This window comes from Rhincodon typus, chromosome 17, assembly GCF_021869965.1.
Source record: "Rhincodon typus isolate 14 chromosome 17, sRhiTyp1.1, whole genome shotgun sequence".
NCBI classification, from domain to species: Eukaryota; Metazoa; Chordata; class Chondrichthyes; order Orectolobiformes; family Rhincodontidae; genus Rhincodon; species Rhincodon typus.
Genome location: NC_063348.1, coordinates 11,687,830 through 11,701,959, shown reverse-complemented (window position 1 = coordinate 11,701,959; position 14,130 = coordinate 11,687,830). Strand labels below are relative to the sequence as shown.

Sequence of the window (14,130 nt, the reverse complement as noted above, 5' to 3'; positions counted from 1 at the left end):
CATGGCTGTCACCACACGTCAATCTGCGTTATCTCAACAATTCTTATGTAGCAGGTTTAGGAGTGTAGATATTAGAGGGTTGGTTTTAAGGAGCATCTTAAAGGAGGAAAGTTGGGAGAGAATTCAACTGTTTGGGGCCTTGACTGCTTAAAACATAGTCATCAACATCAGAGTGATTAAAACTGTGGGTGTTCAACAAGCCCAGAAAAGGAAGAGTGCACATACCTTTCAGAATTGACAGGTTGGGCAGATTGCAGAAACAGGGAAGGGTCAAAAACATTGAGGGATTTGGAAACAAATTGAATTTTAACTTTGAGTCATTGCATGTCTCTGAGCACAGGGCTGCTGAAATGTGACGGGAGCTACGACTTGATGTGAGTTAAGATACTGGCAGTGGAATCTGGATTACCTCAGCTTTACACAGGATCAGCTGGGGCATTGGAATGATCAGCTGTAGAAGTAACAAAGGGATAGACTAGAGTTTCAACAGAAGCTAAGCTGATGCGGGATAGAGTTGAGCAATCTTACAAAAACAGTGATCTGAGTGGTGTGGATATGTGACTTAAACGATATCTCTCTTTTAAACCCAAACGCACAATAGTAGATAGTCCTAACACACTCGTTCTGCAAAACAATTTTGAATGAAAACATGTGGAAAACCCTGTGGATGGAGAGTCCAAGCTAAAAGGATAGAATGAGGTGACTTTGTCACAGTTCTTTTGGTTTCTTCCTTTGAGTTGTGTTGTTGTCAGTTACAGAATGATGGGATATTGTCAGTTCAGATTCAGATGAGAAACAGTTAGGAGTCCTGATATTTGAAACTAAATCTATTTATTTCTCCCAAAGTACTTCAGTGAGAGATAGAGAGAGAGAGTGCTGCTTTCAGCTTCAGACTCTGATTCTTATCGACTAAGTGTGATTGCAATGCATCTTTGCAACTTCTCCAGCAACTGCTCACAGCTTCTAAGTGTGTACTGAAAGAAACACCCTTTGCCTTAGTCCATAGGCTGTTGCTAGGTAATTGCCATTTAGATTTATTGGGGTTTTTCAGTCCTTTTTGCTCAACAATGAAAGCAATAAACTTCTACCATTATCTCTTTCTCAAACTTTGCTGGGCACTGCTTTCCAGTTGCTTGTTGTCTTTTTATAAACTGCAAATAGATCTTGGTTTCCTTTAACCATTTGACATAACAGTTCCGAGCAATCCTTTGCAACATAGTAGTGTCCTTTTTTCCATTTCTCATAATCCATAAATATATGCGTTTCCAATAATTTTGTTGCCAGAAGGGTAAGCCTGCAGCAGGGAACAGTAACTCATCTGATTCGATAGAGCCTTTTTGCTGGCGACAAGGATGATTGTGATGGAATACTCTCCACTGCCTAGATCAGTCAGACCATTGGTTTTGGTTGTTGGGCTCCTTTTCAATAAAGCAGTAATTGCAGGCTCACATCTCAATTTATAATATCATCTATTCAGTATGAAAGTGTTGCTTATAATAATGCTTTCAAGAAAGTGTACATTTACAGAGATCAGTGTTTTTGCCTCTCATTGTAGAGTCTGTCTACTCCTCTTGTTTTGACCCTTCACAATGAACCTTGTAAATTACTGGTCACTTGCAGACAGGATTTTACTTTGCCTTCCTGTCCTTAGTATCATGGACAAAGTTTTGGATGCCCTTTCTTTGAGTTTAAGTGCATTAGATTTAAATATTTAATAAGAATTCTTGAACAAGGTTGAAATTACCTGGTACCTACCACCAGCCTTGCTGATCATGCAGACCACTTTGCTGCATGAGTACAGCTCCAACAACATTTGATACTCAACACCAACCAAAATAAAGCTTGATTGGCTTTCCAGCCACAACCTTACATGTTTGCTCCTCAACCACTGGAACACAAGGGCAGCAGTGCAGATAATCTACAGATTTCACTGCAGCAACTCACCAAAGCCTCTTTGACAGCACCTTCCTAACTTCTAACCTCTGGTTGATGGGAACAGTGCCAACTGCAAGTCCCTCTCCACGCCACGTCCCATTCTGATTTGGGACTATATTGCCATTCCTCTCACTCCATCAAAATCCTAGAACTCCCTTCCTAACAGCACTGAATGTACCTACGTCCCAACTTTCTCAAGGACGATTAAGGATGGGCAATGAATGCTGACCTTGTCAGTGATGCCAATATCCCATGAACAAGAAAAGCTCTCCACCATCTTCGTGAGCACATTTATGTTTGTCTTATCTTCAATCCCTTTTTCCTTTGAATTAATTAATTAATTTAAGAAAATGACTTATGTGGTGTGGTAGGGTGCTTTAAGGAGGGGGGAAAGGATGTTGTGTGATTTCTGTCAATACAAGAAACTTTGAAAGTTCCCAGTAGACAGAGATACAGTTTCTCAGATGATTTAAGCTTCCTTAATATCAATTGGTGCATGGGAACTGAAGAATGAAACTTAGCAGATAACAGGAACAACTCCAATGTTTCCAGTATTTTAATGAGAAAGAACCAATCTATATTCTGTACACACTCACTTGTTGGTACTGAATATGCAAATGCACACATTTTTTTTCTCCCAGACTGAGACTTAGTCCAGTCTTGTATTTTGCTATTTTTCCTGTAGTCATGTAAATGCTTAAAGTATTGTGATTCTTAGGGTTTGGTATAGTACATAGCCAGAGGACTAACTGATGTGTCTTGCCTGTCTATATTGTAATCTAACCATTAAGCCACAGCATTCAAACGTGAATATTCCATGTTTAGGATAGTCATGTAACTGTGACATGATAACATTTTATACTAGTGTCTACCATTGCCTTCAGAACAGTCTTTCAGTTGTGTGGGGGAATATTCAAGGTTAAATTTTGACTGCAAATAATTCACTGTAATTGCTGATGAGTTACCTCTCGGATTGCCTGAATGTGTGAAAGAGGTGAATATAAGCATTCACAAGTACAGTTTTGCAAGAAGATTCAAAGATTGCAGTGATTAGATGTGCATGGTATCCCCGAGGGCAGTTTGTTGATGTCTTTAGCACAGTTGTCCAAAGGTAAATCAGATGTTGTGCATGAGGGAAATAAAGGTAGCTGATAGATTAAGCTGAAGCTGATGAGGTGTGGGAGGAAGCTCATATTGTGTGTTAAACCTAGCCTAGATTTGGTGAGCCAACTGGCCTGTGTACATTCTATGTACTTCCCTTGGGAGTTATTGTTTTATGTTATAGATCGCAGAAGCACCCAGTATTTACTGAAACAGGTACATCTTAAACTGTCGCCATGACTCATTCGGGTATATCTATAACTTAATGTGTGCTCAATCATACAGACCAAGGAAGTCTCCGGTTTGAGCCCTTGAACTTTTCTGAGTTTCCTGATCTGGGATGACAATTGGCCTGAGTGGCCCATGCTGACAATGGGATAAGAGTGTTTTTGGTAGCTAGTCCAGTGGAATAGTATATAGCCATCAGTAATGATACTGGCTGCATGATAGAATCAAAGGAGACAGGCCATTTGGCCCATCAAGTCCACCCTGATGCTCTGCAGAGAATTTCACCCGGACCCACTCCCCTATCCTATCCCTGCAACGCTGCATTTCCCATGGCTAATCCACCCAGCCTGCACATCCTTGGACACTACGGACAATTTGACATTGGTACTATGAGGCAGCAGTGCTAACCATTGAGCCACTGTGCTGCCCACGAGATATTATGTATAGGTTAGACCCTGCTGTGAACTTTTTACTGATGCTGATCTCTGATGTAAAACGCATTATATTTTTTAATGTTACATCTGTGAACCGCTGGGTATGTAGCTGCTTTAACTTCAATTTTAAATCCCTAGATTAGCGATTGTGAGGCTTCCTGTAAATTGAGGAGAGCAAATTATGTGATGTACTTAAGGTTGGGGGTTAATCTGAATTGCAAGTCATTTTGATGGGCAAATTCTATCAGTCATTCCTGCAGTAGTAGGGGAGAAGTGGGAGGATGTGGGGTGGCCAAGTATTGGAAGGAAGAAAAATGATACCAGAGTAAGTCCAGAGGGCACTACACATTGCCATCCTCCATATTTATGCCTCACTTCTTGGTTTTAACTTGAGTGTAATCATTCTCTTAACAGTTGCAGAATCATTATAATCTGGATTGTCCAAAAGCACCTGTCCCCTGCACTTTCAGTGTCTTTGGCTGCCCAGAAAAGGTGAGTCAGTACTATAACATTCCTTGCAATTGTAGATGTGATTCAAGGCATTTTCAAGGGACTGGCTGATCCTGTTATCTATAACCTTGTACTGATGTGAAATTAATTAATTATTGCCTCCCCACCCTGATAATTGCAGCTCTGCTAGTTTTAGAACAGGAAGTGGGTTTTGAGTTCTGTTATTTTTTATGTTATTTATTTTAAGAGGTTAATAGTTGTTAAACTAACATGAATTTATCCAAAGACCACTGATGATACACACAACAAACTGAAGCTCAGAAGTTATAACCTCTCCACTTCTAATACTGTACAGATAGGAAATATTCCCCGAGGAGGGGAAAGATTCCTCTATTTATTTATGTGGTATTTTATTGAATGTCGTACACTCCATCCTCTGGTTCCTCTCTACCCAAAGGACTGTAATAAATTTGTCAAGCACAACTTCCCTTTCATACTATCAGACAAAATTAGTATGATTTTATCATGATCCTCTAAATGCCTTTCTCCTACTCCTTTAATAAAAGACTCCTGTAATTTTCCAATGATGGCATTAGGCTAATTGTTTCCTGCTTTCTATCTTGCTGCTTTCTTGATTAGAGGTGTTGCATATACAGTTTTCCAATCTGTCAGATCTTTCCAGAATTTATGGAATTTTGGAAGATTGCAAACTGTAATCTACAATCTGACAGCTTTAAAGGTCCTAAGATGCAGACCATCAGGACCAGGGGCCATGTCAACCTTTAGTTCATGAATACTTTTTCTCTAGTGATAGTTCCTCCTTTCCAAGTTATCCCTTTTTCTCCTTGATCTTTTACTATTATTATTGGATGATTTTTGTATCTTCTACCGCATTTCCGATAGTACTCCTGGGTACCTTTACTCCTTTACTTCTGATCATTGTGCAGTCCTGAGTAATGGTTACTCCTTCCCCTACCCCTCCCCTGGAGAGATTGGTAAACCTGGCAATGTCAATGAATGAGAAAGTTTGAAGAGAGGGAAGAACTTCAAACATTATGACAAGTGCAGAGAAAATGCATAGAATTGCCAGGACTGAAGGTGATGTGGAATGAGTAGCACAGAGAGTAGATAGCTGGAGAAGCTCAGTCTTGTTTCTGTACTAGAAGTCACAAAGTAAAATTAGATACCCTCAAATACTGTTTAAAAACTATTTACCTCTCCTTTGGCTGCTACAGAGAAATTATTTTTCATTCAACATTTGTCTTTCTAATTGCTGAATTGGAATGATTATCTCTTATGGCAGTTTCCACTTGTTTTGCAGCCCCATTAAACCTACTGGTTACCCCATTTTTTTTACAAACAGTCTTGATGTGTCATTTTCTGTTTTTGCAGTGACTGTTATCACAATGCTTATGAATCATGGGAAAATCATAGAATTGCCACGGTGCGGAAGCAGGCCATTTGGCCCATCAAGTTCACAGCGACCCTCTGAAGACCATCCCACCCAGACCCATGCCCCAACCCTGTCCCTGTAACCCTGCATTTCTCATGGCTTGTACACCCAGCTTGCACATCCCTGGACACCATGGGCAATTTAGCATGGCCACCTAACCTGAACGTCTTTGGACTGAGAGGGGAAACCGGAGAACCCGGAGGAAGCCTGCACAGACATGGGGAGAATGTGAAAACGCCACACAGACAGTCATCCAGAGCTGGTATCGAACCCAGGTCCCTGGTGCTGTGAGGCAGCTGTGCTCTCAATTGAGCTACCGTGCTACCCCATGCTTCCTGGAGGAAGTCTTAAATATGTAGAAAGTTACACAAGGGAATAACCTTAATATTAGAGTTGAACTGTTCAAAGTTAATGTCAGGAAGCACTTGGGCACAAATGATAGCGAAAATCTGGAACATGATCCTCCAGAGAAGGTGTTGAGAGCATGTTCCATTGGAAATGGTAACACCCAGATTGTGTCTTTGTGAAGCATAGGCTTGCAAAGTTAGGGTGGGTAGCGATTGGCCATCATCTAACTGAATGTTGCAACAAGCATGAGGCAGTCAATGGCATCCCACTGTTCCAAACATTAAATTGACCCCAGTGAATGCTGAGTGTTGAGGCATCTTCAGAAAGACAGTAAGTTTTAAGTGTTAGCAACACTGTCCTATTTCACCCAGCCAACTGAATTGTTCACCACACTTTCCTTATTTTAAATGCTGTACATTTCAACCATTTATTTTTGTGTTTTTAAAAAGATTTCCCACAGTTGTAGCCGTCTTTAACTCTGCTCCAGCAAAAATTTTAAATTATTGTAGTTACACTCTCCTCCTTTCATTCACCAGTCCTCAACACCCCTATGATCTTGCCATTTATCCAATTCTTACAAATGCCCATTTTGCTCTTTCACAGCTCTCATCTCCAGTGAATTAATGACTGTCCTTTCAGCTACCTAATCTGTAAACTTCCCCACATATCTTTCTACCTCTTTCTCCTTCTTTAAGATATCTTTAGTAAAATTTTGATCATGTATCCTAATATATCTGCAGTTGCTTTGTATCAAATCATTCTTCTAATCACCCCTTGGGGTGTTTTACAGTGATAAAGGTTGTGATAAAAATTTAATTTGTTGCTTCCTTTGTCTGTAACATCCATGTAACTTTAATGTGTGCTGTAGAAACCTGCTAACATGACTCCTTCAAATTGTTCAGATGCAGAGGAATGACCTGGCGATGCACCTCCAGGATTACACACAGGCCCACATGCGGATGATGGCCCAGACGCTGCGCAGTGTGAGCACAGGACTAAACTCCCAGGTGTCATCCATTAACATACTGAATTCAGAAGACGATTTTGAGCCAGCGACACTCCCAGGGTCACTGCAGGCCTCACGCTCGCAGTCAACACCAGTACTTGGGGTCTCGCCATCTTGTGACTGCTCACCTCTGATTCAGAACCTGAAAGAGACTGTTCATCAACTGGAGGGACGTCTGGTCCGGCAGGATCATCAGATCCGGGAGCTCACGGCTAAGATGGAGACGCAGAGTGGCCAGGTGGGGGACCTGAAACGGAGTGTCCGGGCGCTGGAAGAACGCCTTGGTGAGCTGGAGGCCCAGCAGTGCAATGGGATTTTTATCTGGAAGGTGGAAAACTTTGGCGCCCACCTGCAGGCACAGGCAGAGGATCAGCCTGTCGTGCTCCACAGCCCTGGCTTTTATACAGGCAAGCCAGGCTACAAACTGTGCCTCCGCCTGCACTTGCAGTCACCTAGTGCCCAACGCTGCTCCAACTACATCTCACTCTTTGTGCACACCATGCAGGGCGAGTATGACAGCTACCTAACCTGGCCCTTTCAGGGCACCATCCGGCTCTCTATCCTTGACCAGTCAGAGGGCCCCATCAAGCAGAACCATGAGGAGATCATGGAGAGCAAACCCGAGTTGCTGGCCTTCCAGCGGCCTGCTCTACAGCGCAACCCCAAGGGCTTCGGCTATGTCACCTTCCTGCATCTCAAAGCTCTCCAGCAGCGCACCTATGTGAAAGATGACGTGTTGCTGGTCCGCTGCGAAGTCGTGACCCGCTCTGATCTGAGCTGGATGAGGAAGGATGACTTCCAACCCCGCTCAGCAGAAGGTGGTCTGTGACATTTAGCTAGTGCAGCAGTGCCGCTTAATAGCATTCGCTCCCACGGCCTATTACGATACAAACAGTAAAGGTGTTACTGTACATGGGTAAGAGGAACCCCATGTCTTCCTTCCTCAATGACTCGTGTCAAAAATGAATGGCCCGTAGCTATTAGTGATGGGTATAGAGGGGGCTAGTAAATTTGAATTGACCTTGCCAAGGATTTATTATCACTGGTTTCTTAGGATAATTTTATTTTCATGCTCACAATTGATCACAGACCATTATCGTCCCTGTGTTGGTGTAATTTAGTTGATTTGGCATCAACGTAAATAACACCGTACATTTTTAATATATACATATGTGTATCTTTTAATGTGAGAGTTAATTTCAGTTTGTTCCACTATCCCCTGCTCTGAACAAAATTGCGTCTGAAACTCAGTCACGTCTTGCAAAGTGTATGTTCCAAGACCAAAAGCTTTGCTTCCATTGTAGCCTCATTAAGTGCAGTTCCAGGTGCCAGAGGCTGAGACTTTATCCCAGCTTTTCTGAGGTCACTCTCCTTTCTCCTCCTTTCATATTGCCTCTTCCGAAAACTTGTTTCTTTGCTGGTTGAGTTCCAGAAACTGTGCTAAGTAACTGTGCTTCAGATCTGAGCCATGATTCCAGGAGATGAGAAGTTCTCCGTTCCAATGAGGGTAGTGGCATCTCAGCCTTTCCCTCTTGCTTCAAGTAACAACTGTTCAATGTGGTTGTTCCTACCCCCATTCTGTCATTACTGAAATCAGCTAACTTGGAATAATAGCTGGGTATTGCCTTTGACCAGATACTTAAAAGGACTAGCCGTATAAGTACTGTGATTATAACAGCAAATTTGGGGTCAATAACTGCCTCTGTATTCCACAAAGCCTGTCAGCGGTCTACCAGTCACATCAGAAGTGGATGGAATAGTTTCTACTTGCCTAGAGGAGTGCAGTTCGAATAACACACGAAATTTGGCATCATCTAGAACAAAGCAGCCTGATCCCTTGACGCCCCATCCACCACCTTAGACTTCCTTCATCTCCATTGCACATTGGAAGCAGTGAGTACTATCTGCAAGATATACTGCAGTAACTCACTCAACCACTCCATCGACAGTACATGCCAAACCTGTTACCTCTACCACTTAAAAAGAAAAGGGCAGAAGACTGAAAATGCCACTGCCTGCAAACCACACATCATCCTGACTGGAACTAAATCACTATACCTTCACTGTTGCTGGGTCAAAATCCTGGAACTCCCTTCCTAACCGCTGTAGGTATATCTGCCCCTAACCATGTATTGCAAAGATTGAAAAAGGTGGCTCACCACCACCTGCTCAAAGGCAATTTGAATGGACAATACATGCTGGTCCATCCAGTGACACCCATAGCTGTAAATGAATTCTTAAAAAGTCTGGCATGGAATGTGGAAACTTTGCTAACTTGCTTCAGCCTCAGATCAGCATCAAGTAAAGAAGGACATGGAGGTTTTCCCAATGTTAATAACCATTGTCTCGTGACTCCACATCACCTTGAAATGACTGTATAATCTGTTTGATTTCATTGCTGTTTGTGTGACCATGTTTTCTGTCAAGTGCCATATTTTCTGACAATAGAAACAGTGACTACATTGGAACACTTTGAAAATTGTAAGGACCTAAAAGCTGCTACATAATGGTCCTGTCATGGTATCTTCTCTCTAACTGTGAAGTGAAAGGTGTGTCATGTTCATGGACAACACTCCTGCTTTGTTTTGTCGTAAATGTGCTTCCTTCAGGCAAAGTCTTACTGTCTTTGAGTGGTTTCTATGTATTTTGTTTATGCGTAGTTCTCCCCTCACAGGTCATATCACTTGTAGAAAAGAAATTCCAAACATTAATCATTCCTGTAAATTTAGTAGCACCCTTTGATTTCCAATATTTTTTTAAACAAAAAGTGCCTGCGTTTCTGACTACCTCTCATCCATCTCTAGAATTTAAAGCAGACAGTGGCACTCTTCCCCAGTGAGCCAGACAGTGGGTGAAGACTACCAGCTAGTGTCACACTGAACCCAGGTTTACGCTGTTCTCTGTTTTGGATGAGCTGGGGCAACAGGCAAAGTGCTGATGAACTAGGTTATGGATGGATCATCAGCCATCTGTTCCGTCGACTCCTACTCTGAAGTATTGGAAGCTGGTGAGAACAGCGCAGTGCCTAAGCATGGGATGATGTTTGCAGTTGAGTGACCTATGCAGTTCCTAACAGAAAGCATAGCCCATTGGGTGAAGTAGTGGAAAGCAATTGCCACTCAAAAAAAATTGTAGCGTATCAGTCAACATCAATGGCTTGTTAAAAGAAAAAGTTGCAAGTTGGTAAATTCAGAAATTGTAAATTTTTATGTTTGTTTTCACGATGAATTCAATGAAGTGCATTATTGACATTTTGGCAATGTGCCCGTCATTTAGTTCATATATGAACTTGTGTTAAAAATGCGGTTAATATTTTTGATGGCGATGTTTCAGTGAGGATTGTTGTCTTTATCAGTAGGAGGAGTCAGTGAAAGAAAAAAATTTAAAAAAATAAGAAAACAATGAAACATATGCTTTTGGATATTTTCTACCTTTTTCCCCTCTAGTTTCACCATGTGCGTTTTAGACTACTCTTAGATGAAGAATGTTGGATCAAACTGCACTACAGAGACTTCAGCACATTCAGTGTGCCTCAGTCCTGAGGAATTTCAGAGATTGAAGTACTGAATCAAGACCCAGCTGCATTAGAGAAATAGATCTCATGGCATTATTTACAAGAACATGGGAGTTCTACTAATGACCTGGCCAACATTTATCCCTTAAGCAACACTGTTTACACTAGGAAATGTTATGCTAATTTTGTTGAGTCTTATGCTACTCACTGTAGCAGGGACAATATATTCTAACTAATCCAATGGAACTGACTCTTATCAAAGTATCAAATGATATTCTGCGTATAGGTGACAAAATTAAACTGTCTGCAGCATCTGAAATTGTTGCATCATAGAATGGTCACCAACCAAAAGAAGGCCATTTGCTTTGTTGTAACTGTGACAGCTGTTTGTACTTCATCTACTGCCACTGCTAGCAGCCCTGCAAATCTTTCCTTCTAAAATCCATTTCTTTTTGGAAAGCTATGATTGAGCCTGCCTCCATCACATTCTCAGGCAATGCATTCCAGATCATAACCACGTGTTACATGATTTATCTTAAACTGGTGCCCTGAATTTTTTGAACTTTTCAACAGTAGGAACTATGTCTCTCCATTCTATAGAGATTCTTTTGAATACCTCTACCAAATCACCCCCATACTTCTCCAGGGAAGTCAGTACTGACTTCTCCAATCCATGCAAATAGAAATCTTCATCCAATGAACCATTCTTGTGAATCTTCTCTGCTACTGCTCTAATGTCTTCACATCTTTCCTAAAATGTTGTGATCATAGCTTTACACAATTCTTTAGCTGAGGCTGACATGATATCAAGTCTGCTCTGCCATTCAATAAGATCATGGCTGTCCTGGTTTTAACCTCAGTTCTATATTCCTGCATATTCTCAAAATCTGCCATCCCCTTGATAATTAAGAATCTATCTACCTCTGCCTTAAAACTATTTGAAGGTTCTGCATCCACTACCTTTTGAGAAAGGGAAAAAGTTTCCTCATTTCGGTTTTAAATGGACACCCCCTTATTTTTAAACTGTGACCCCCTACTTCTAGATTATCCCACAAGAGAAAACATGCTTTCAACATTTCCCTCTGGTGCATCCCTGATTTTAATGACTTCACAATTCATAATTGTGCATTCATCTACTTACACCCCAAGCTCTTCACTGATCTCTCTAACTCTTTTTCTTCCTTTGGGATGTTCTTTAAAATCTGTGTTTTAGTACTCTTCTGCCTCTTTTATATAGCCCAGAGTAAATCCCAATTCCTTATTAACTGCTCTCAACCTGTCTTGTTATCTTAAGTGAGTTGTGCAGCTACACCTCCAGATTCCTCTACACTTGTGCCCATTTTACAATTGTCTGCCTTAATTTATATTTTCTGTTGTACTTCCTACTGTATGAATTACTTCACACTTCTCTCTATTAATTTTCATTTCCTTCTCACTTACCTGCATTAAATTTCATCTGGCGCAGCTAGTGATCACACCATCCTCCTCCAAAGCCTCCTGTGATGTTCAGTTGGATGATGACACCCACAAATGGTTCCATTTACAATCTGTCTTGACATAGTCAGAATATCTCCTGCAATGACTTCTTTTCGTGCTGTCCGACCACTAACTCTGTTGGCCCCAAAGATCTGGTCATCATCTCCTCCATTCTCTCATCCAAATGCTGCCCCTCACTGACAATTTGCATCAGCGTTGGTTTTCACATGCTTACTGATGACCTCCGGCTCTACCTCACCATCAACTCTCTCAACTCCTCCACTGTTGCTAAGTTTTCAGATTGTTGCTCCAGTAGCGGATGTTGGATAATCAAATTTCCTCTAGCTACATTTTGGGAATATTGAAGCAATTCGCTTCAGTCCTTGTTATAAACTCTATTCCTAATTACCAGCACCCATCCTTCTCTGTCAACTGCTTTGAGTTTAAACAAGACTGTTTGTTATCTTGTTGTTAAAATTAACCACAAGTTGAATTTCCAGCTTCATATCTTAGCTAGAATTAGGGCTCCAATTTCCATCTCTGAATCATTGCCTGATTCTATTCTACCTTGGTTCCATCTGCTTTTGAAACTCATTCATGCCTTTGCACCCTCTATGTTTGACTATTCCAATATAATTCTGGCTGATCACTCCTCATTCCACCCGTTGTAGCCTTTAAGATCATTCAAAACTCTGCTTAAAACTTACACCAAGTCCCATTCACCTATTACTCTTGTTCTCACTTAAAGCGATGTCTTGAGTTTAAAATTCTCAACCTTGTTTGCAAAAGGTGGCCTCATCTTCTGAGATACATGTGCTCATCTAACTTTTCATCCCTGATGTTAATGATTCCATAATTGGTATTTGTGGCTTCCATTTGTCTAGGGCCCAAGCTCAGGAATACCTTCCCCACTGTCTACCTTCTAACTCTCTACCTTCCCTTGGGTCATTCTCTGAAATCTGCCTTTGGCTTAAAATGTGGCTCATGTGGCTTGATTTAAAAAAAAAAAATGATTATGGAAGTTCTTTGGGATATTTTATTACATCGAAGGTTCTAGATGGACAAAGGTCGATTTGTACAAAAACAGAAGTTGCTGGAAAAGCTCAGCAGGTCTGGCAGCATCTGTGAAGAAAACATCAGAGTTAACGTTTTTGGTTCAGTGACCCTTTCTCAGAACTGGTTTTGGTTTTTAAATGTAGATTTGTATGTGATCCTGTATTCACTACACTGGGATTGGTCTGTTCAAGATAGGCACTCACCTTATCCTGTCTGTCTTCCACTTTCTGTAATTTATTCTGTCTGACCTCGCCTTCTCTGTCTGGCCTTGCCTTCTCTGTAAAGGTTATTCTGTCTGATCTCTCTATTCTGTTTGGTTTATTCTGTCTGATCTTGCATTTTCTAGTCTGCCTGATCTACTCTGTCTGATCTTGTCATCTGCAGTGCCAGGTTTATTCTATCTGATCTGTCCCTCTTGTACACTAGCCAGTATTCTGATTGTCCCCAACATAGTTAAATGCTGGGTCAATCTGATTTCACAACAGTAAAATGCTCTGTACCAAATCCTTTTTGTTCGCACTTACCAAGTCTTCTCACTGTAGGACTGGGAATGTTTATTTTGTAACTTGTTTCTTGATAACATTTAGAATCTAATATTATGTCATTGACTCAGCTCCAGTTCATTGAGTTGCTTGGGAATATACTATACTTATAAAAATGTAAATTGTGTAAATAAATTGTTTTAAAAATTGTCTCACTCCTATAATCTCTTAAAAGTTTTGCCATCAGGGTATTAATGGATTTTGTAATAGGTGCACATCAAAAAGCTAAACTCACAGTGGTGGCAGTCTAACAATTTAAAAGACCATATTATCGGCAGCCCCTCACAGACAAGATGATTCTTTTTCACTCTTCAGGTGAGCCTATAGGTGGCTGTACAGACTGATGCAGCACTGCAGGCTCTGTTACACTTGGGGCAGGTGGTGGTTACAGGAAGGGGTGGGTGGAACATTGGTGTGGCAGCATGCTCCTTTCACTCTTATCGCCTAGCTTCCATTTTTTTCCCTGATGGCAAGTCTGAAGGAGCTCGATGCCTTCCCTGATGCTTCTCCTCCACTTTGGATGGTCTTGGGCTAGTGATTCCTAGGTGTCTTTGGGAATGCCGCACTTTGAAGCCTTGAGGGTATCA

At 41.3% G+C, this 14,130-nt stretch overlaps 1 protein-coding gene across 1 annotated transcript in view; it reads left to right on the top strand.

Moving 5' to 3' along the window:
* The window catches only part of traf6 (TNF receptor-associated factor 6), a 43,058-nt gene extending 29,366 nt beyond the window's left edge, over positions 1–13,692 (top strand). The window contains exons 7-8 of the mRNA XM_048607292.1: positions 4,113–4,190; positions 6,852–13,692. Coding sequence (XP_048463249.1) covers positions 4,113–4,190; positions 6,852–7,784 — 1,011 coding nt within the window. The 3' untranslated portion in view covers positions 7,785–13,692. The remainder of the gene's footprint in view (positions 1–4,112; positions 4,191–6,851) is intronic.
* Positions 13,693–14,130: the final 438 nt, after the last annotated feature.